Source organism: Rissa tridactyla, chromosome 9 (genome assembly GCF_028500815.1).
Source record: "Rissa tridactyla isolate bRisTri1 chromosome 9, bRisTri1.patW.cur.20221130, whole genome shotgun sequence".
Taxonomy (NCBI): Eukaryota; Metazoa; Chordata; class Aves; order Charadriiformes; family Laridae; genus Rissa; species Rissa tridactyla.
The window spans coordinates 8,169,644-8,193,715 of NC_071474.1; the positions used below are offsets into that span (position 1 = coordinate 8,169,644).

Sequence of the window (24,072 nt, forward strand, 5' to 3'; positions counted from 1 at the left end):
TTAAAACCTGACTTGTTTTTTCAGACTTCAGAGGCTGTCACTGAAATCCAGAAATTGGTTCCAACAGGAGGTCTTAGACTTCAGCAAAATGTTTCATTTTTTTTGCGTCAGCGCTTCATTCCCATGTCCTCGTCATCCTGCTTTTCCTTCCCCGTCTCAGCCAGCCATCTGGGCAGGCTTTGCAACACCCTCCTTCTTGAGTGATTAATGCTGCATAAGGTCATTTCTCACAATCATCTGGCAACGTCCCGGGGTGTAGCCCATACGCTTTGCTCATCTTAACTTTTAACCTGCCACCGAAATTCAGCATTACTGGGAAGTTTTTTAATGTCCCCCTTGGGAAATGATTCAGACGAAAGCCCTTGGGAAGTCAGGAACCCACAGATCATTGTCAAAGGAAGAGGTTGCAACCCAGCCCCTTGAATTCTGTTTGATTTCTGCTTTTGTTTTGGTTTGCTCAAGAAAGTAGACAAATACATAAATATTTTGCATTGATGTCTTCCGAATTATTGTTTCTCTTTAAAAAAAAAAAATAAAACCACAAAAAACCCCAACAACCATGCAAAAAAAACAAACCCAAAGGAATGAAAGTTTGAAGAGAGGCTTGCACCAGGGTAAGAAGACTCCACTCCAAATCATAAAATGATGATAAATTATTAATAGGAGGCCACTGTTGAGCTTAATTTAGGGAGCCTGGAGTCACAGACAAATCCAAATAAAAAATGACTCTGATAGGTTTTATATCAAGCCAACCAAAGGTATGATTTCATTAGTGTAATAATATGCCAAATAAACTTCAGGATGCCAGGGTTTAATTTTTTTTCATCCTTTTTTTTTTTTTTTTAAATACCGTAACACCTTTAGTGTTTTTGTCACATAGAAGATTAGGGGACAGAGAATGTTTGTGTCACAGCACTTTGCATGTTGTTATCACAAAAATGATTGAAAGAACATTTTAATTCCACTTACCAAGACCTCCTGCGGATGGAGGGATTTAATTGAAGAAGTTATCTTATACCCCCCACTATCCTAGTGATTTCTTGTATCCCTATTCATGAAGAAGTACGTACATTCTTTTTCAGAAAACTCATTTCATTTTTTCTTACAAGTTTCTCACCAAGTATTGTCTCTGAGAGCAAAGAAAATGCCCATCAGCACATGTCTGTAAAGGCTCTTTCAGCCATGAGTTTTATGGTCACAGTTAAGGGCTGAATTAATTGAGGTGTAATGCAGCAAGCCTAACTTGAAGAAAATTAATATTTCTTTAATGTTTCATTTTTCCTGTAGGAAAAGAACACATTAGAGAACCATTTCTCTTCTGCAAATGGGGTATTTTCTTACTCACATAGGATTACAGAGCAATGCATATTACTGGCACTTGGCCAGATAGCTGGTTTTTTTGCAGGGGCGGCTACGATATAGGTGTTTCTTAGATGTGTCAGCCACGCTTGGAATTTTGCAGACAGAGTTCTGAGTTCTGGTCTTTCATATTAATTGTTTTGCTTTGTTTCAAAAAAAAAAAAATTTAAATGAAGACGGAATATTTTTAGAGGAATACGCATGGGCCACAAGTTCGAGGGAATTGTTTATTGTGCTCTGTAGTCACTCTCATGCTCAAGGTAAAAGTTAAAATGGAGCAAATATATTTCACTTTTTTCAAATTTCTCTTTGAGCTGCACTTTAGGATAGAAACCCTAAATCTTCCCCGATAGGGAAGTGCGTTTTGTTCTGCATTTTAAACTACAGCAGTGTTCTGATCTGGGAAAAAAAGATTCCTCTTTTTATTCTAATTCCTCCCTATATAATTTGGTGTTCTCCACTATTGTTGTTAGATTTGCATCCAAATTTAATGTTTCCAAACTGTCCCATCCTTCCACTGTACAGCTGGCGGGGAGTCCTCCCTCCTCTTGCTGGGCTGCCCTGATGTCTAACAGTATTTTCCTGTGTCTCAGAAAAAGCGAAGCAGACTGTTTCCTCTGCCGAAGGAGTATTACCCACATAATGACTACTTAATTTGTCTGGATTTAGGCAATTCAGTAAGCTCTCGTCATGACTCACACAAATATCAGGTTATCTTAAATAATGGCAAACGTCATCAAAAACTTTACAGGGCATGCATTTCAGTTCTCTCTTGTTTTAACCTACACTTCCTATTCAAGTATGTGTCAAATCCAATACTTTACATTTACAGAATTAGTTAATTATTGAAGTATTTACAAAAATTCACCATTAATATTTGACATTCATTGCCATGAAATGAATGCTTTTGGAGGAATATGATTCTACATATATTTTTAGTGTGTTTTTTAATATTTTGTGTTTAAAAGGTATATTCTACTTCGGTGGTGTACTGTGGATGCTGTCTTTTTTTTTTTTTTTCTCCTTTGATGGATGGGAGAGGGGAAATAGTGTGATAGCATTTATTTAAACCACCTTAGGAACATTATTGTGTACCTCTTAAACTGAAATAAAAATAAAAAAATAGTCAAACCTGGAACAGGGCTTCCCTCTAAATAGTGAAATATTTGATTAGAATACTTTTTGAACATCTCAGTTTCTTCTTATTCGGTTTAACTAGAAGCTTTTAGCTTACAACGTGTGCCCATCGAAAAAAGCACAGAAAAGCAAAGGTGTCTGGAGCGTTTAACGCTTGCTGGGCTTGTGGGAAGTCGGGGCGGCAGGATGCGAGGGGAGGACTGCCGTGGGGCAGCACCGCTCCCGTGCGTCCTGCCCTGCCTGGGTTCTGATGCCCATCTCTCCCTTCTGAAAACGGGATTTTGTAGCCTCTTGGCTTCTGCTAAATGGGAGCTGACAGCCTGCAGCTCCTTGAGCCCTCGGCTTCTGCCGAGACCACCGAGCCTGCTATCTGAAGACAATTAACCGCTATGGCTTTGCTGAATAGCCTGTTATGTATGATCTGACAGATCGTTCTGCCTATTATTATTTTAAATGATACAGCGCAGGGCTCTGCAGGAGAATAAACTGAAACTTCCCATGTCAGTCTTTTGGGGCAAACACCATTTCAGACCGAAGGTGATGTCAGAGAGATGCTTGTCTCTTTTTTTTTATGCTTGCCATGCGGAGCACGGAATGCACACAGGCTCTTCTCGAGCTGTATGGTCAGCACATGGCCTTTGGCCAAAGACAACCAGTTTGGCTTCCACTTACTGCTTTTGGAGCAAACTAAACCAAAAAATTGCAGTGTGACTCGAGAGCTGTAATACAAGGCAGCTGATCCTGTGGAATGATATTTTTCAATTACAGTTGGATTTGGAAAATGCTGCAAACCCTGGCATTAACTTTCTGCTTAATGGAAAGTAGTGGGGGACAGGGATTTAAGCTTTTATTTTTTCTGTCTGTTTTCTACTACTGAATAATTGTCCTTTTTGTGCTGCATGATGCAGTGGAACAGTATGTTGCCCTTGAGCTGTCGTGGCAGAGAGCTGCAAACCCATCCCAGGTCCTACAGGAGAGGCTGGACGTTGTCATCAAGAGTCATGATGACCCAGTTCCCCATTAATCACTCTCCGTACAGCTTTGGCGGTTTTATGGCACCCTGGCCAATAACGGGTTCAGCCAGAAGAGATGAGATGAGCGCGATTTGCTGTGCAGGATGAAATGTGGAATTGGAGAGAGGAAGGCAGGCATCAGACACAAACTGAGAGCCCAGGGTTTTGGCAACCAGGGATTTGTGGGGTGAAAGAGATTGCTCTGTAGAGCATTTCAGCCTCTTTTGAAACCAGAGCAAAAAAGTCTTACTTCTGTGATGGTTAATTTGCCTGGTGCTATCAACTCGGAAATCTCTCAGCTCGTGTGAAATATAAAATGTTTGCATTTATTTAAAATGTTAAATGTATTCACTTCATTGAAAGTGTTCAAGGTCAGGCTGGATGGGGCTTTGAGCAACCTGATCTAGTGAACGATGTCCCTACCCACGGCAGGGAGATTGGACTAGATGATCTTTAAAGGTCTCTTCCAACCCAAACCAGTCTATGATTCTACTTTAATATATTTTTAATTTTTCTTATCCACAGCAAACGGAAGAGGAGCAGTCTGCATGCGATGTCACCAGCTCCAGTTCCTCTGCAGATGACACTATGTCCCTGGAGAGGAACTCATCCCTGGGCAGCGACACGTCCCTTCCCTTCCCGCCGACAGTGAACTTTGTCCAGCCCAAGGACAGGCACAGCCTGGATGGCAGCTGCACCAACATGGTGGCCACAGAGGGAGGAGAGAAGGAAGAGGAACTGGACAGTATCACCGATGTTCCCACTCATTCCTCCGTCTTACGAAACTCCATGCGACCACTGTCACCTTTCCGTCGACATAGTTGGGGGCCAGGGAAGAATGCCACCAACGAAGCAGAAATAAATCAGAGAAGGTGAGTGAAGACCTGCTTTGATTTACTTTGCACCCACTCATGCATATTTATCTAAGTTTTAGACTCGGCATGATAAAACAGGAAACTGAGGATGTCACTTCTGATTATTTCTTTTCCATTCAAAGACATGAAGACAATCTTCTTATGTATGTATGTTTGTTTTTTAAATTAACTTTCAGGATTAAAGTACTTAATACCTACAGTACGCTTGAGCTTTCCAGGGCGAATAGAATTACCTTGGGACAGGTCTTCCTTTTCAAATGTCACCATCCCTTTCTATACGGAGGTCTTTGTTAAAGGAATTATTGGAGCGTTACGTCTCATTGACCACAAAATAAACATGACCATTATTGCTCTGATTGTATTAAGAGAAAGCACAGGCACCAAGGTTTTAAAAAAAGGTGTAGAGGCTCCTCGCAGTGGTGAGATGGGTAGTCCTTGTTTCATGGAATTGGTTCCACCTCAGTCTCTCATGGACAGTAAGACCCGCTGAACTCATCACTGATGTCCCCAGTGGTGCCCAGGAAGAGTCAAAAGGGAAGTTTTCCCATTTGTTCTTTCAGAAGATACAAGAGGGGGAGTTGTAACACCCACGTGAGTGTGTAGATGCAGGTGCAAAATGACTGCGTGAAGAAAAGGTGCTCAGCTTCCCCCCATCTCAGTGGGGAACACAATGAAATAAATCAAGATGCACACCAATAAAGTAGCTGGTGTAAGGTTCCCCGCCGTGCTCTGCACCATTCAGCATCTGGGCTGCCGGATGCTTGGGGTCAAACCCTGCGTGTTCTGAAACCAATGGAAGTTTGGCCAGTGTTTTTAATGCATTTTAATGGTTTCAGTTGTTTTAGCAGGGTTGGGGTGCCGTATCCTCCCATCCCTCCAGCGCAGACCTGCAGCTGACGGAGGCTGCAAGCCCAGGTGCGCAGCACAGTGCTGCTCTCCAGGCTGCCTGCTGCCGTCTTCATGGCCATGGCTCTGCTTTTAAGATAAATGGAACCGTTGCATTTGGTGATGCCATTAAATTAAAACTGGCCACTCACAACGAGTTCCTGGTAAATTGTTACTGACACATTTGGATAATCCAGTGAGAGGCAGCAGCCACCCATCAGAAATGTATGCATCCTTTACACGTTAGGAGCTGTCGTATCACTAAAGGAATATCATAGACCCTTCTGTGTTGAAAAACGTTCAGGACCCTCTAAAAAGCGTAGGGTGGAAGGTTTTTATTATTATTATTATTATTATTATTATTGTTTACCACTGGCACCTTTTTTTTGGCTTCATTCCTGGTCCCCAGGTAATCTTTAAATAAAGTAAGTAATACCTATCTTTTTAAAGCTACAAAAGAGTCAGCATAAGGTATACATGCAGGTTTATGACAGAATGAGTCCATAAGCTCATAAACTCATTTGGAGAGATTTATTTTTAAGTGTAGGACCTGTTATGTAAGGATTTCTGAGGGTAATAAACTGCATAGCTGGCAATTACTGCTAACACTTAACAGATGGGGTTAAATTCTCCTGCGTCAGACTTTGGAGGCTGTTTCTGATATGGGAAAATACATTCATTGTAAATGTAAGAAAATTTGACTTAAAGGAACAGTAATTATTCTCATATGTTCTTAGATACAGCTGCCGCTACATAAGCATAGCTGTCACACAGGTTAATTAAAAAAGAAAAGCTGGGTGGGTCTCTGCTGCTGATTTCATTCCTGTTTGGTTTTATCTCTCTCTTACAAAGGAATTTGGATTATTTGGTTTTGTGGGGTTTTTTCTTTGTTCTTTTCATACGTGGCTGTTGTGATGTTGAGAGCCTGGTTGCTTAGCGAGCAATAACAAATACTGAGGAAGTGAAGCCCAAACAAGTGATTTCCATACAAATCAGTTAAATTCGGAGTGTTTGTTTATTCATTTATTTCACGTGCAGCAGATAGTTTTCCATTTAAAGGAGAACAGCCCTTATTGTAACTTGACTTTTACAAACCTTTGAAGTGAAGTAACACGGAGCACAAGCCTTAGCTAAGGTTTGTCCTGCTGACGGGCAGGACCTGTGCTGCTCCCACCACCTGCCACCCCTTGTCTGTGCTCCCTCTGCTCCTCTGGGCACCCGTGGCGCTGCTTTGCTCCATAGGCGAGCAGGTCGCACTCATTAAATGAGCAGAAAACGAACCAAAGAAAGTGTAATTGACACCAAAACCAAGGATTAGAACTGGGCTGCGCAGCCGGGAAGAGGAATGGGGTGGCAAGCTGCGTGGTCAGCCAAGCTGGAAGAGATGCCTCCTTTCCCAGTGAAGGGCTCACAGCGTGGTCCAGCCCCCATCCATGCCAAAAACAGTCATTCCCCTGATGGCAAAGGTAGCTAAGTCAAGCTTAAATAGAGCTGCTGATATGGGACACAAAGAACCTATGGAAAAATAAATCAGTCTTTTGTAGGATTTGGTCTTTTCCAGTGTTACATGTTTTCTGTTTGTAAGAGGCATAGGCGTAAAAATTTGTTCGCAGAGAAGATGAGAAAAAAATATAATCGTCTTAAATTAAATGTGAAAACATGCTCAGTTCCCCTCCGCTTCCCCTCTCTCCTCAAATGCATTTCACGGATAATCCTCATGTCTACATTTTGCTATTAAAAATACAAAGAAAACGAACAAGGCTGACACAAAAGGATGTTCATCCTTCAGTTAATTCCTGACATTCACAGTGGATTTGAAATGCTTTTCTTTCAACAGTGATGCAGTGTTTTTAACATTTGGTTCCAAGGAAAGAAATGCCAGGATTTTTCACAAAACTGGAGCTTAATGACGGTTGCTAACAGCTTCTGTCAAATAGTTTGTCCTTATCTAAACTTTCAACTGACCTGGCTTTGGCAGCAGCTGAGTTGCAATCTGGTCAGTATCCGTGGAACCTTCTTTCTGTACAAAAAAAACCCAAACTACCAAAAAGACCAGGTTTAGTTGTAAAAGAGAGAGGAGGAAAAGAGAGACTCATCACTTCCTTTAGTATTTAATTTTGTGTTTGCCCTGTACGTCCATTCCCTCTGTTGTTCGTGTGTTGGGGATATTATTCCTTCAGCTGCCATTTGTTCCATTTTTCTTCCATTCAAGCTGCTGACCACTCTCCATGATTCATTTTCAGTTCAATGCGAGTTCTGGGGGATGGTATAAAGAAGCCTCCCATTCATAGGAGAAGGTACAAAGCCAACTAAACGTGACTAACTGTTTTGCCTTTGAATGTCTACTAACTCCATACTGTCATGTTCGTAAACCTGTAGTACCTCTGGAAGCGTTGGCGTTAGAGCTCTGCATCCCGCTTGGCTGCTTTCCCTCTCCAGTCTGACCCAGGGCAGTTTTTCTGACCCACAGAGCACTTGCTTAAGCCGTTTTCTCCAGGATATGTTAATAACTTGGAGAAATCTCAGGTATCATTTTACTGGCCTTTGCCACGTGCAAGATTTGGAGTTGTATTAAAATTAATGTTTACCTGGGAGCATGTGCGCAATTTGGATTTAAAGCACGTCAGAGACTCCTGCCAAGACTTGCAGGAGGGGACTGCTGGGGAGGGGATGCATCAGACACGATCTCAGAGTTGGAGAATACTCTGCAGATCTGCAGCTGGTTGAATTAAATGGCTTTAATTTTGCTCTTTTGCTGCTTTTTTATAACCATCTTCCTAAAAATTAGAAAACAAGGAGCGTGTTTTTCCTTTACTTCCTTGCGTGTTTTTCTTCTGTATAGCAGTCTTTCAGTTCCTCATCCATCATGCAGATACGCATTTTCACTCACGTAACCTTTGCATTGTCTATTAACATATGAAGTAGGACACTTAATTTTTGACAGAGCAGACATGGACTGTCCACACTTACACATTTCTAGGCTAAAAAGATAAAGTTAAGTTTAACCTCTCCCTTCAGTGGTTCAACCTCTTCTCGTCTCCCACCACCTGCAACCTCTTCTCCTGTGGCAGGTTAACTCAGGATTGTGTTTCCCTTGAAATGGATGGGGTTATATGTGTGTGTGTGTGGAAACAAACTACCATACTTCCACATGTGGAAAAAACGTTACCATGATGTTATTACCAAAAAAATCACCGTGTCTTACCGTGCATCAGCATCAATGAGGCCATGTGAGCAGTGCTGTACAGTTCAGGAGAGGCCCTTAAAAAAGAATTTTTAAAAAAAGCCACAAGAAAGAACTGGCTTCTTTACTTCTACGAAGCCACTTTATTTGCATCACTCTGTGCTCTGGAGGAAGTAGTGCAGTGCTCATGCAAATGAACATCTTTTTACCAGTTGTTTGTTAAGGCTGCTCTGTAGAAGCTGTGTTACTATTTAGAGTCATAATATCCTGAAACACTGAGCTTACACACAGAATAAAGAAAATGTCTTAAATAGGCAACCTAAAATACCTAGTCATATCTGAAATGGGTGTCAATTCTTTCATAAGCATTCTCTCATTTTTGTTTTTTTTTTTTTTCTCTGGCCTCCCAACTATTTCGGTATCATCCTCTCCCACCCCAGTTGCAGAGCAACAGCCTGAAACCATTTCCAAGAGTTTATGCTCTCCCACAAGGCTGATGTATATAATAGCTCATCCCCCCTCCCCAAGTCGTCTCCTCTAAAAGGGGTTTTGCATCCTCTGCATTGATCTTGTTCGGGTTTTATGGTGTTGCCAACAGATTCTGGGTGGTTTCCTAGCAGGATTGTAATTCCATAAGACTGCTTTCCACAGCCCTTGCCAAAAGGTCTTTTTCCTTCTTTGAGACCTTCCATTGCTTCCAGGCTTCCTCCTACATCTATGCACGGCACCTTTCCTTCCCTCTTCTGCTTCCTTTCCCTGCATTTTTAGCTTTAGGGATTGTCACTATAACACGGCAATGGTCAGGAATAGAGGCATCTTTTAACTACCTAGTGTAAATGTTGCATCTTTTCTTTAACTAGGAAAATCCTCTCTCCTTCAATTGATAAGTGACCACACAAGAATTACTGACTTTTGCAAACAAGTCAACACAAGCATAGCTCCAAGGGTCCGCCAAGCCCAGTAGTCTTGGGCCACAAGCAGATGGCTTGGGGAAGCAGTTATGATACCTTCCTTGAGATACTTTCTCAGCCTCCATCTACTTTCTGCCAGGCAGGTTTTACTGACTTGCTGGGGGCTGCACCCAAGCCTGAGAGTACAGACTGAGATGTATGATGGAGATGGGTTTACTGTGGCCAGGACTTGGTTCTTTTATGATCTCAAGCAAGTATTTAGTCTCCTCATCCCTCGCTAATGCTTTACATCTGCCATGCCACCATGGTTTAGTTGGATGATGACGAAGTAGTTGGAATTATTGGCATGTTGTGGGAAGGTATGTCTTCATGAAGAATGCTTATGGTGCTGTGCTGAGAGCTACTGGTGAAGCACACCTGGAGCTTTGCGGTGCAAAGCACAGGTACTCCAGGTGTATCCTTGCCCAATTAACATCCATAATAAAACAGGTAGCAATTATCTGAACTCCACCTTTGAACACCAACCGTCAAACCCTTCCTGTTTCCACTGTTCTACTGTGTGTGGAAACTGTACAAGGACTTGGCATGAGATGATTCAGTCAGTGGCTTTAAACCTTCCTCTGTGCCCTCTGAGGCTTCTGACACTCAGAAATCCTGGCCCAGGGATGCTTAGACTTGTTCTGCCCTTTTTGTAGGCTCCTGGCCTCGAGCAAAGCGTGCCCTGGCCATGTCCTCTCCTTGCGTGGATCGCAGGCCAGGGCCTGGGAGCGGGACTTGGGCAGTGCTGCTCTTGCAGATCTGTGCTGATGCAAAATTCCCTTCAGACGACATATGTTTCCTGGACAGCTTTTCCAGGATTTAGGGATCCTTTATGTGTCATAGCTGACAAGAAGATTGATTTCTCTCTGTCTGCAAAACCTGCAATTGGGCCATGAGCTGATAGAGGAAAAAATAACAAAAGCAGTATTTAAAATAACAACCAAAACATTTGCATTCTGTAGTTGCAGTTCTTGTATCTTTCCTAATGCAGCTTGGGATTCTTGGGGTATAGGAGCTGAAAGGCTTTCTAGTCAAAGTACTATTTGAAGGACTCTTGATTTAATCCCAAGTTAACAGTAAGATGAGCCTGTTTTTTTTTTCTTCCAGCCTCTTTCACTGATTTGCTGTGCAGCATTTAAGAATGTAACTCTCTCCTTATTTTTCCCAAGTGTAGCCTGAGGTTATTAATACTTGTATGGAGGGGACTTAAACAATTAAATATCTGTAAGGGATTCTTTTTCTGATTTGCGGATGAGAGGTACCAGAAAAATACTAATCATTACTAACACAATGGCTGTGTGCGATTACTTATGCAAAATTGGCTTTGGTGTGTTTCAGCCCTGTTTTCCCCCAAAACTTCTCTCCCTGCAAGGAGCAGTTTCTCCAGGACGTTATATGCTTGCCGATGGGATTGGTTTGGGGGAAGCATGGGCTGTCCTGCTGCCCGTTCCGTGGTAACCTCGGTCACTTGGGGCACTCTGGCGTGTTCTGGCAGCCACAAATATATAGTAGCTACTGCATTATTTCTGAGTTTGTTGGTGTTTTGTTTTTTTTTTTAAGATATGCAAGAGTGAGAGTCTTTCAACATTCCCCTGTTCCGTAACAATCCAATAATCACAGCCCTTTTCCTTTCTTTGCCTCTTTTGATGTTCCTAGTTTGAGCTGGTGTCCCTCTGGCGTACAGTTCATTGCCATGGGTCCTGACTTTACTTGTAGAAGGTATGGTATAAATAAACGTACAGCAGCAGCAAAGGAGCACTGCAAACAGCCTGTCGTCAGCTTTTCGTGCATCGCCTTTTCCGCTGCTGCTCTGGCTGAAGCGTGCACATGTTTGTTTGCTTCGTCTGCTTTTTCAGCAATTAGTCTTGGGAACGGGTCTTCTGAACTGGGGTGCAGGTGGAGGTGGTGGCTGCTTTTCATTGGCCTCGAGCATTCAAGAAGCTGCACTGTTGGTTTGAGCTGCTCTATTCCGTGATGATTTTAAGGCGTGTGTTTTCCGCAGCAGTGATCATAATGATAATTGTGACAGCCAGAGAATCAAACCAAGAGTTAATGTGATTCATCGCCGCTTTGTTCTGGACGGATCTCCTAAAGGATTTAAGTTTATACAGATTTGCTCTTTGTAAATTGAAAGATCTGGGGTTTTTTTCAAAGAGGCTAATTGTGTAAAACTTTCTGTGTAAAATGAATCTAATAGCCACAGATGAAAATTTCCCAGGCACTCAAAGCTTGCATCTTCCGTAGAAAGTCCCAGAGTCGGGATTGATACTTTCAGGTAAGATCTTCACCTGATATTGCCTGGAAGCCAGTCCCCCAGATTTTAAAGCTTCAAAGCTTCCTTCTGGCAGTTGGTGCTGGTTGTGGGTAAAGCTATTAAACTCTCTTTCTGAAGACTAGATATTGAGAAAGAAGTTAATCTCTCCTTCCTGTTACAGATTTAATTACATTTGGTCTGTATAGCCTGACCAACAAATTACAGAACACTACCATCCACTGATGACTATTTTATAGGCTAACATTTGCAGGTTTGACCTGTTTGTGTCACAACAAACTACGTGGGGGTTTTTTTCTGTACTATGAAACATCATTGTTATCACCTTGGGACGCAAGAAAAAAAATCTCTTTTGCTGTAAGCAATTGGTAGAAATGAGACTGATTTCTCTTTGCAGGTGTTTTAGAATAAACTTTATAATGCCTGCTGTTGATATCCATTGTTGAGTCAAAATCTTCCTAAAGCAGATTCAATTGTAAATGCCTCAACCAGTCTTCTTTCTCATTAACTACCATGAAAAAAGGCTTAAAAAATTTACTAAATCTTCTTATTTAAGGTTTAATGCAATTTTTACTTCGAAGATGCATATTTATCAGCCACTTAATGCTTCTAAAGTAATGCAGAACATTAATCACTACTATGCAAGTCTACCTGAATTAAAAGCTCCTCTGGTTGCTTAAGTAATCTGTACAATCTTTAGTGTGTTCTCCCTTTCGTTTGCTTATATGTCAGCTTGTTGTCTACTTAGATGTCACGATTATCCTCAAGTTGGGATATACATCCAGGGTAGGCCCTGCTTCAAGCTAGCAGGATTTTGTGTGCATAAAGTCAAATATGGAGCAGTGCTGGTGTACCAAGAGGTGAATCTGTAAAACTTGCACGTTAACCCAGACTGGCATTGCAGTGGGTCTGTCAGTGTTAGGGTATGAGGAGCAGGAGGGTCAGAAGCAGAATGTCAGGGCCAAGAAAGATGAGATGGAACTAGTCACATGTGAAAGCGGGATTGTTTTGTGGAGGTGGGAACCTCTACAGAGGTTGGCCAAAGCTTTTATTACTATCAATTCCAAAAGCAAAAGTTTGGAATATTGTTTAGCTTTGAGTGATTATGTCTGGGTCCACTTGACAGACCTAGCTTCATCAGCAAATGATAAAATTGGGTTGATTGGCTGATGGAGACAACATCTATTGAATAAAATAATAAAATAAAATAATAATAAAAAAAAAAAACGGAGAGAAGAGGACAAAAAGAAACCAGCTTTGGCAGAAAGAAGGACTTTATCAGTGCTGAAGCTTTGTGCAGTGGCAAGTGCTAAACAGATTCAGAGGATGTGTCTGCAGAGATGAACATTACACGCAGCCCAGAGCTGGTTTTGCGGCTGCTGGGAGAGGTGGGGGTCCAGGACAGGCAGCACTGCGCTATACGAGGTAGTTTAATTTGGGTGCCTTTATTCCCAGGGATAACCTAATAAAAAGTTAGCAAAGAGAATATGTGGAAATACCAAAATCTTCAGAAGAGGTGTTTCTAGATTTTCTTGTGCACCGTTCAAGGAGGAGGAGCAAAAAAAAGTGGGAAAGCCCATTGACCAAGAGTTTGAATGGTTGTTCTCAAGCACCTACTGTGTCTCATTAGAGACACAAAGATGCTGCTATATTAGTTATGAAGAAAATAGAAATTCCTCCGCTGCTGTCTGCACTTGGTTGTTGAGAAGTGACATGCTGAGGAATAACATCAGCGTTTCCCTACACAATCCAGTTAGTGACTGCCTTGTGTTTTACACTTGAAGGTGCTGGTTGCTGAAAAATACCAGTCCCTAAGAGTTTGTCAGGATCTAACCTCCATGATTTCTCTTCAGTTACAGCCTAGAAGGTCTTGCTGGCGACTCTGGTGAAAACAAGAAGCCTTCTACAAACTTGGAGGCTTCTTCTCTGAGCTCCAAAGACCTCAGACGGAGTCCACTTGCCAGCAATCAGTGCGGGTCCCTGGTCTTGCTCTCTGAAGAACTTGAGCAAGGGGAAATCAGAGACTACGATCACCAGGTAAAGCTGTCCGACTATTGTTAGATTTCTAGAAAATGCTACATCAATGTTTTGAAGTAATTTTCCCAAGACACAGTTTCCCTGTGAAGGCTTCCACCCTGTATATGTAATATTGAAGTCTTCCGTCTTTAACACAGAGAAGTTTCCCCTGTCTTAAATTTGCTGCTTGGTTCTTTGGGGCAATGTGGTTGATGGGTGAAGCCTTAGGGTGGAGAAAAGAAATTTCCCATTTTTCTTCCCCTGATTGCATAAGTAATCATGTAAAAGTTGTTAACTTTTTAGCATGGATATAGCGATACTATTAATGGCAGGTGTTGTAAGGCTTCCACAATTAATGCTTATGCTGCCTTTTGCAGACATGTAATGCACACAAGTACTAAGTAGTAATTTATCTGTTAAAGTTTACAGGTTATTTTCATATCATAGGAGGAAAATAATTTCTTTTTCTTTCATAGGGGTAACCAGAATCAAAAGGTTTATTATTTAAGCAACAGTTAAGCAAAATGTTAATTGCATATTAAGAGAATTTAGAGTGATCTCTACTGTAGAGCAGAAGTCTGTGATAGCTATTAAGGACAGATGGGCCACAATATTGTGAGAGTCTCTGCTTATTTTTATTAAAGAAGCAATTATAGTCTTAAATGCTATAAATACCTTGGATTTCTGAGTCTGAAGTTTCAGCCATAGTATTTTCTGGGTTTATGCCAGAGTCATTAGCCAGCCAGTCTGTTAACCTCCTAGAGTCACTGCCGTACATCAAGGCAGTAAATGGGTCTTACAAGATCTGGCCTGTAAGAGCTGTTTTGTCAAGGTTCTTATGTCTTCTCTTGCTTTGAGGAACAGCATTTTGGGGGAGCAGACTGTTAAGCATAAGATTTTTTTACCATGTGGTGGAACCACAGTCTAGTTATGCTGAGGAGTTGGAATCACAGCAGTAATTTCAGTGGCCATCAGCCAGTTAACAATATCCATCTTGTCATATCTTGCAAGAAAATCAAGCAGCCAGAGTCTCTGTTTGTCTTACACCTAAAAGACAAAAGAAAATGTTGCATTTCACCTGTGCGACACCGTTTGCATTTTTTGTGGTCCTTGCATTTCTCACCTATTACCTCAAAGCGGGATCGTTTCAATTTTCTGCTGTTTGAAAGTGAGAATTTCAATAAACATGAGCACTGAGCTGTAGCTGGGATGTAGTTGGGATGGTGCTGTCGTGCTTGACATATTTGCTGAGTGTGGTTATTTTCTGTTCTGCAGAGGCATCAAACATCACAGCCGCAAGGATTTAATTTCTGTTCTTCCGCTGTTTCATCTCCACTGACCAAATCTATGTCTCTATTGTCAATTAGTAAACCAGTGCTGGACAGTGAGTAACGCAATTTTCCCTTATCCTTATCCATTCTGTCATGTGTATTATTAAGTGTATCTTGCTACCTTCCCAAGGCAGAATTTGCTCATACCTGCTCTTGCTTTCCTATATTATGTGAAATATATGTTTCACTGCTGCATAGAATTGTGGGTGGAAAGGGAGAATGCATTTGGTTTAGATCCATATTTGTGTATCCCTGGTATTTCCAGTTGTGTTTTGTTTGTTTTTTTCTTAATTAGATTACTGGTACAAAAACAATGATTTATTGAGATTGTTTTATTTAAAAAAAAGAATTTGGCAGTTTGAATTTGGCATCCTTTCAGGATTCCTTCCTTTGATGTTGAGGTAAATTATACTTCAAGTCTTATTTTCCTGCTTCTGGATTTTTTTGGAAGTTGGTATATGAAAACTTGAGAATCCATGGCTTTGTCGCATTGGGGAAATGTTGCTGTTTATTTTGAGTGAAATATTTTGGGGCAGTTGGGTGTAATTTATTGAATCTCATTTCTGGAAAAAAAAAAAGATGATTAGGTGAAATTTTTCAGTTTAGCTTAATTGAAGCAATAACAAGCACTTAATTTTGAAACTTGACTGAATTGATTCTTTCAGCTGAAAAAGTCATTCAGAAGGCTGCAGCTGGATGTGCTTAGGAAGGGCCACGTTACACGTGTTTTCATTCTGTTAATTGCCAGCCAGAAACAGTATTGACATTTTAGATCACGTCTTGTTAATCAGTGATGGCCTCTGATCTTTTGCTCTTTATTAACACGTTTCTTCCTTGCAAAGCTGAACAAGGGAAAGGTGTTTTTAAGGAAGGCTTTTTATTCAAGTAGGAGGCTTGCTGGAGGAAGCTCACAGAGATTATGCTTTACAGGAGATGTTTTTAAATTCTTTGCCATCGTTCTTCCATGATTAATAAGCACGTGGCCTAACGTATGTGTCCCCCAGCAACGGTAACCAAAACACTGCCAGATCTGTCCTGTGAAGAGACTGGCTCCTGCTCTGGGTAGTGGCGCACCCTCTTTCCTCCTTGGGCTGAAGGCCTTCATTATTTTTTTTTGAAGCAACCAATTTATTGGCATTGCATCCAGTTGCTAGCCAGACACCATAAATAACTCAGGTAGCTCCCAGAAAAACGCTCTTGGTGGCTGAGAGAGCCTGGACGGCTGAGGCTCATCTCCAACTCCCTCCCTTGAGACTTTCCCTCAGGCCCATGGTGGGGGGCTTATGACAGCGGAGGATTTGTGCCTGTATCTTGGGATCGGACAACTTGCCACCTTCCTGCTCTTCTCTCTCTTATGACCCACCTTAAAAATGCCATCAAGGCCTGAGACGGTGATAAACCGGTTTGATTATCCCGTCTTCTTCTAGGGTCGGCCTAGCCACAATGGTCTCATTGAGAGAGAGGGAAAAGAGAAGGTGCAGTACGTTTTCCAGAGGGGCTGTGGAAGAAATAGCAGGGTTAGTCTGCTTTGAGGCGGATGTCTGTGAGTTTTGGACACTGAAGTTAAAAATTACTAACGCTTCTGTGAGATTTATTTTCTCAGTACTTAATTTGCAACACCTCAGAAGGGCCTCATTTTTATAGGAAGGTGGTTTCTGAAAATCGATGCATTTGAGGCAGTTGATGTGAGCATCCAAAAGGATTACTCACCTTGAAAATTTAGGTCATGGATTCTCTTCCCAACTCTGACACTTCCCTGACTTTGGAAACTTAAGTAAATGACTTCATTCTTCCTCAGTCTCTTTGAAAGAGGAATAGTGTTACTTGAGTTGTGACCATAAGTCCATGTGAAGCAGCTTAGTGCCTTTTACAAGGTCTTGGTGTATAAACTCCCTTGTATCACCTAGGTTTGACACTTACTTTATTACAGCAGAACACTGCAGAGTTATGCAAGAATAAATCCTTGATTTCATGAAGGTGAATTTTAGGAAAAGTTTAATTCTTCATTACACTTGCATAATTTTGCGGTAAGTGTTTAAAAAAAATTATCTGATCCCTGCAAATGTCTCTGAATGGGAAGAAAGCAACGTGTTCTGCACAAAAGCTTCAAAAACCAAATCCAAATGAATAAACATATGGAGGGCTTTCTCTTATTTTTCCCATTTATTGTCATATGTACTGAGGCAGGAGCAATTTCCAAGACTGAATTTCTAACCCGCACTCCCATCTGATGTCTCAGATGTTCCAAGAGCTGCTGTGGCCATTCACAACTGTTAATCCTTCAGCATTTTATAGAGGGAGGTCACAAGAGCTGTTGGCTGGAGTACTCGGAAGACTGCTTTGGGCTTTGGAATAGCAAATTTCCAGTGTGGAGCATTGTTATAAAGCCAGGAACTGCTATAAATAAAACCACTGAAATGGAAGTTGAATTGAACTGTGCTGGAGGAGGTGGTTCTATTTACAGTAAAGTATTATTGTTCATCTTGACTTTTAGTCTAAATAGACAGTAGACTACAGAAGAAAGCAGTGTTGCCTAGTCATGTTCTTCAGGTCTGGGACACTAGAACAACTCCTTTGAAAGGCAGTCTAAACAAAATTAGTGCATGAATCTTGCTAAGAATTCTTCCATTTCAGTGCCTTTCATTGGGTCCCTCTAGGGTTGTTCTGCTTACGTTGGAAAAGTGTGTGCGTAATTTTAGTCAAATCGCCTCTAGGCAATTGGCATTTATGACTAATGGCTGAAGGAAAATTTGAGGGGAGTTTGCTTTGCATTGCTTGCATTGCATTGGATAGTCCTTGGATAGTATTTTTATATTCTGAATTCCGTTGTATCAGGAATACAAAAAATTCTCTTTGTATGTGGCTGAAAGGGCGTGTTCTGTTCAAAGAGAGCAATAATTGCTACTTCTTTCTCTTGGAAGTTTAATGCTGATGAAGTCTTTAGCCTCTTTTCCCTATTGTGCAAGCAGATTGATTTATCCATGGCATGGAGTGACTTAAAAGTGCCTGAATATATGTGCTGGAGATGTTTAATGTAGATGTTCAGTGTAGGACCCTTAGGTCAGACCTGTCCAGGGGCAGAGTTTGCCCCGTCCTGTCCCAGTCATCTTTCCCGAGGACTCACACTGATGTGAACGATGGGTATCCAGCAACCTGACACTGGTCAGGTCACAGCTCAAACGTCTCTACCTGTGGTCGTATGATGAGAAGGTTTGGGAAATACAGCCTTTGGGCATCTCCGTAGGAGGCTGTGTAGCAATTTCAGTTCAGAGTGGCTAGCTGGCTCCTGCATCTCTTTTCAGAGAAGATTGTACTTATAAAGAATTGTTGCAAAGCTGCTGCTATGCAAGAGCTGCTCTTAAAAATAAATTATTTTTAAACAGGAATTACAGTAAACCCTTTTAATTTGCAAAGTTTGCAGATGAGGGCATGAACAAATAGCAGGAATTCCTGGAAAAGTGCATAGTACTGGAAGATAAATATAACTTCACAAATTGAAATAAGCAGAAGGCAGAGCAGTAACATGTCTGAGAAAAGATGATTGAACTTGTTGTCGTTATCCTGCTGATAATGAGAGATTTGATGTCAAAGACTGATTGCTGAGTTTGGCACTGTGTTTGGTAGACTTCTTCCAGGCAAGGACAGGAGAGGGTGCAAAGGGGCTTTTCTCATGATTAGGCAGTTTCTTTATAATAAGGACTGTGAGTTTTAGAAGAAGGCAGGAGAAGAAATGCTCTTTTTTTTTTTTCTATTTTGGAGAAGAAAAGAAAGGAAATTTAGGTCTCTCCATTTTAAAGTTGGAAGCTTTTAAGGGCATAACATTACCAAAATGGTGTTGGTTTTTTTAGAGGTAGAAGTAGAAAGAACCTCCCTAGGTGAATAAAGTTAACACTTCAGATAAAGTATCCTTGCTATACCCAGCAGCTTTGGTGTCATTTAACTGCAAAAAGCACCATTAGACAAATATCTTGTTCTAGTTTGATTCCCTGGCAGTTATCTCAGTGAATCAGATGCCCTTTGTCCAGAAATCCACTAAATTGTTGGTATTCTGTTTGGGAAAATAACTGTTCCACCTGTAAGTCTTCAATAAGAGTTCCTTTAAAAAGATGACAGCAAAGATAAGAAAGCTTTGAACCTCGACTTATGCATGCAGTGAGACCTGCATCCTCTGAAACCTGCATTCTCTGGAATTTGCACGTTCTCAATCTTTGTTTCTTGTGCCTTTTCTGAAGCCAGCTGCTTTGCAGACATTTCCTTTGCTTTGGTTTTAGTTTGCTTTGGCCGCTTTCCTCTCCTTTTTATTATTAAATGCATTTTCAAGCATGCTCTAATGTCTGCTGTTAACCCACTTCTCAGCCCAGGGCCGGACTCGACCATCGAGACGGATCTCCTTCTCCTTCAGCATCTCTCCACTCATTCCTAAGTCTAAAACTCTCTTTTCTATTGGCTCTTCTTCCAGTGATGAGGAGGAGGAGTTGGATAGTAAGTAACGGTTTTCTGTGCATTGCAGCCATTATGGGTGGAAACAAAGGGAAATCTGGTTTTCTGCTTTAGACCTTGAAGTTTCACCTTGCAAACACTGAAGCAACTTTTCCATTGCATGATGTCTAACAGCATTTTCATAGTCCTGTATCTGAATACTAACTACTGGCAGAATAAAAGGATTATAATCCAAAAGGATTATAACCTACAAGATGGTCCATCAGCACCATCACATCTCATCTGGTTAGTTTTGGTCTGTATCCGTGTGCAAATAACATCATCTGCCACTCTGACCAGCAATGTAGTCGATACCTTTTTATTAAAACCAAAATACCTGTCTTGAGATTGTTGCAGTGCACGGAGTTAACAGAAGAGATAGATCCTTGCCCTCCATAGGTGAGAATGAGTACATTGCTCGATGGAAGCAGGAGAAGAGGAGAGAAGCCCTGATATAAAATTCTGAAAATCTTGGTCACAACTTTGCAGTTTCCGTACTGTGCAAAAAGCATACATTGCAGCCAAACACCTTACACGGTCAAGGTGTTCATATCTAGGACCTGATACTATAATCAGAATAGTTTTTTTGGGAAACAGGCGAGTGTTATGTGGTAGCCTTTTTTCCTCCTGCAATCTCTATTGCTAAAAGAAACCCAACTAAGGCAGTAGATTGAATTAAAGTAATTTAGACTCCTCTTGGTTTTTTTTTAATAGGCTTATCAAAGATAATTGAAAATGCTTCCTATTTCTTAAGCATGTTTTATTAGACTGTTGAAATAAACCAGAACAGATAATTCTCTAGCTAAAGAGAAAATTCAGAGCGGCTGCATTAGTTGGTTCAAATCAAAGATTTGCAGGGAAACTAGCCCACATCCCTTGTGTTCATACTGGGATGGGGGAAATTGCTTTCCAGTCCAAGGGATTTTGGTTGCTTCTTGAATTTAAAAAATCCCCATACCATTCGTGTTGTAGGTATCTAAATTCTCCTCCTTTCCATTCCCAGTCTTCACTGTGGGTTTGACCCTTCCTACAAGAAAGTCCTGGGCTTTGCCCATGTGTGATACTATCCACTTCCACATTTAAGCTCCTTCCTCCTTTCCTTTTTCTCTGTCCTTCTCATCTGCCTTTAACAAAACTCACAATTCACAGTCCCCACAAACTGAGCTGCAAACACGCAGCTCCGTGTTGATGTCATGCTCCCACGGTAAAAAGTATTCTTAGCTAAATTTCTTGGTGGATTTGGTTTTTCAGTTGGGTTTTTTGGTTGTGGTTTTTGTTTGTTTGTTTGTGTTTTATTTTTTTTTTCATTTAAAGCATCCAACCAGTTAAGTAATTCGTAATAGTAAGGCTAGGATACAGCGATTTTGGGGGGTATTTCTGTTAGCCAGTATTGTTTTCCCTCCCTCAACAGTGCTGCTGTTACCGATGAGCATTTAAAGTAATGTCAGATATTGTCTCAAACAAAAATGCTGCTTTCTTTACATGTGTTTTATTCCCTCATATTTGAGGGTACTGTGGTGACTTTATATAAAGGTTGGTTTAGCCACAGCTATTCGTAAGACTGCTTTGGCAGTGGGCATTTTTCATGTAGTAATCCCAGACCAGTTTTATTTTTTCCCCATCTTCTTCAGGGTTCATTTCTCAAGAGAGGATGGATGTGTTAGCATTGAGATAGCACTTGCGTTTCAGTTACCGTTCCTCAACATCTCCATGCCTCTTTTTCTCTAGAGTATGGAGAATTAGTTGCAGGTTTTTTGATATTATATTGATATATATAAATATTTTATATTTAAGATGTGGATTTCAGATGGCTGGACAAGCCAGTCTGTGCATTTTAGACAATTATCGTGAAGCCTTCGGATTTCTTGACCCGGAGAAGTTTAATTACTGACAGTATTAAGGAGTTGTGAGCTGGTTTCTTTTGTTTGCAATATCCTAGTCCAGCTGCTGGTTTCTGCATAATGGACCTTGGTGAATTATTTCAAGTCCAGCTGGCATAGGAAATAATTTAGGTGGGTGATGTTTAAAGGGTGTTCAGTTAAGTACACTGAAATGTGGCTGTTAGCCCAGATTCATTGGACATAGATAGCAGTCCTGGCCTTTGAGCAGAACTAACTTCTTTTGCGGGCTGTGAAATCAGTTATTGCATTTCAGTTTTGAACCTGGTCATGATAGCAAACACACAAATTATGGAAATACACCTTATTTGCCTCCCTCTACCCAAAAGAAAGCCCTGAAGGTGAGAACATGTGTGCTGTTCTAGGCTCATCTTCTTGGGCTTTATAGCTTGCAGCAGAATGTTGACCATACAATGTTATATTCTAAACTAATATATGAAATCATAAACAGGTTTTCACCTTGATTTTTGTCTGGATCCATTTTGCCTGCCAGTGTCCAGAATCCCCCATTTTAAAGATAAACCACTATTGCAGTAAAAGATAAATAGTACATAATTCAAGTTCCCATGCAATGTACTTTCTCAAGGTGTTGAAAAAGTCACAAATATCAAATTATTACAGCTCTTGATTCAGCATTAGTTCATATTTCTTATGTTAGCTGCAAAGAAACAAAAAGGCTTGTGAAAATACTTAAATCCGATCAAACTGATGAATCTATTAGGAAAAAAAGGAAAGGCTAAGGAGGCTTAACCCATTTTAAAAGCAAACTAGAGCTGAAACGTGAACCAGAGTCACTGGAGTGTTAACCAGGGAGTTAGGAGTCTGTAAATTACTTGCGAGATGTTAGGCGCTTAGGTAGTAGAGATTGTGAAAAACCTAGCACAGTCAGGAAATTGAATAGTAGACATCATTTGATATATGTTACAGTATTAGTAACTTGGATGTATTTGGAATAGATCATTAATTAGATGAAAGATTTTGCAAGAAGATATTAACAGGGATCTCCAAGCAGGGATTAAGTAGTGGGGTGTGCCTGTATTTTAGTTTCTCAATATGAAGTGATATTTCTGTCTCAGGCTGTGCTGACACTTGAATCAGTGGTTAGGAAAATGTGTATTTTAGATTAATAAGGCATAACATTGTATGCCCAGTTTTTCCTAATGCGCTTACTGCTTTTGGACAGAGGACCATCTTTGCCTCTGACGTCAAGTGGCTTTTTTGCGTTCGCCCATAGCTTTAATATGTTAACACAATTTGAAGCCAAAGTGCTGTTTTTCTTACAGTGTATGTGCAGAAGCCTAATAAGATGATCAGTCATGCCGCTTCTTGAACTGCAGATAGAACTTTAAACAGTGCTTGTAGTGAGGGGTCTGTGGAATCCTGGCAAGCCCAGTTGCTCTGGAGAGAGCCCTCTCTCCTCTGGATTGTGATTTTTCAGTATTCTTCGATGGTTCTGGTAAATGTTATCAGCTACCTCATCTGCTCCAAACACATTGTGCAAGCAGGTTTCTTGTGGTACAAAGAGAATTTGTCGTTGGCAGGGCTTCAGCTTCATGTCGAAAATCAGACTTTCCTCAAGCATACTGTTGTGTGACTAAGCCCTAGGCTGGTAATGTTTCGTGGAAAACAGAATAAGGCTCCCCTTGTTTCCTGTACTCTTTATGAAGTGCTTCAGGATTTTGATGGGAAAATGAACTATAATTTTATCGAGCAGAAAAGTTTTCTACATGAAACCCGGATGTGTTGTACAATAGATTCTTTCTAGTGGTGTATAAATAAACGCTTTGTGGCAGAATGATTCTCATTTATACCTATTGTCATTGAATTGGCAGTTCTGATTCAGATACCCTGATTTACCAGCAAATTTAACAGATGCACATCCTTTGCTTAATAGTGAAGAACGATAAAAATACTAAGCAGGCTTTCACCTCAGCATCTAATTTGAGTGCACCTAAGGATACAGGGAACAGGCTTTATCCTGAGCACATGAAATCTATTCTAAACACTCACTTCTGGAAAACATTTCCCCTTCCTCTTGAACCATCCAAATATGCAAGCTATGTTTTTAAAATCAGTGGGCTAAGATTGCAGGCTAACATGTCACCCCTCCAATCTTTTTCAGGTACGCAGGCGTTAGGCGGCCCCATGGGTTCCTCGGTTCAGAGGTACGGTATTCTGGGGGTACCACGTCTCTTCTGGTGGGACTTCTGCAGTGGGCTCTGGCTTGGACACCCAAAAGCTTTCCTGGCACCAGTGCACTTCAGCTGAAATCACAAGTTGTCAAGCTTGTGAAAATCTGTCCTGTATGTCTAAAGGCTGAAGAATATTTTAGATCATAGAATATAAAAGTCTGTTCTAGGTCTTATCTCTAACAAGGCTTTGTGTTTATTCACAGATAATAACATATCAGATCTTTTATTACCGAACAGTATCAGTTTACCCTGAGTTATAATTTACACCAAAAGTAGTTGTTCCTCTCTTTGGTTAATTCTGTCTATATTTCTATAACAAAGGCCAAAACGATCATGGTTTTGTATGTTACTTTTCATCCTTGCAAGTTGTAGAGAGGAGATGAACTTTCTGGTGGGTGCTGGCTTTAAAAGCGCTTCCCTGGAGGAAGGATGTTTGTGGCACTGAAGGCGCTGGGTGTCTGGTCTCTGTATCAGTCTGATG

The 24,072-nt window shown here is 41.0% G+C and overlaps 1 protein-coding gene across 13 annotated transcripts in view; it reads left to right on the top strand.

Moving 5' to 3' along the window:
* The window catches only part of AKAP13 (A-kinase anchoring protein 13), a 104,177-nt gene that overhangs the window by 45,159 nt on the left and 34,946 nt on the right, over nucleotides 1–24,072 (top strand). For 9 of the 13 annotated variants that reach the window (XM_054213435.1, XM_054213436.1, XM_054213438.1 and 6 more), the window contains 6 exons: nucleotides 4,035–4,381; nucleotides 7,513–7,566; nucleotides 11,024–11,122; nucleotides 13,529–13,712; nucleotides 14,967–15,075; nucleotides 23,522–23,564. In XM_054213435.1, the coding sequence (XP_054069410.1) occupies nucleotides 4,035–4,381; nucleotides 7,513–7,566; nucleotides 11,024–11,122; nucleotides 13,529–13,712; nucleotides 14,967–15,075; nucleotides 23,522–23,564 (836 nt within the window). The remainder of the gene's footprint in view (nucleotides 1–4,034; nucleotides 4,382–7,512; nucleotides 7,567–11,023; nucleotides 11,123–13,528; nucleotides 13,713–14,966; nucleotides 15,076–23,521; nucleotides 23,565–24,072) is intronic. The other 4 variants (XM_054213443.1, XM_054213446.1, XM_054213448.1 and 1 more) reach the window with 2 other exon arrangements.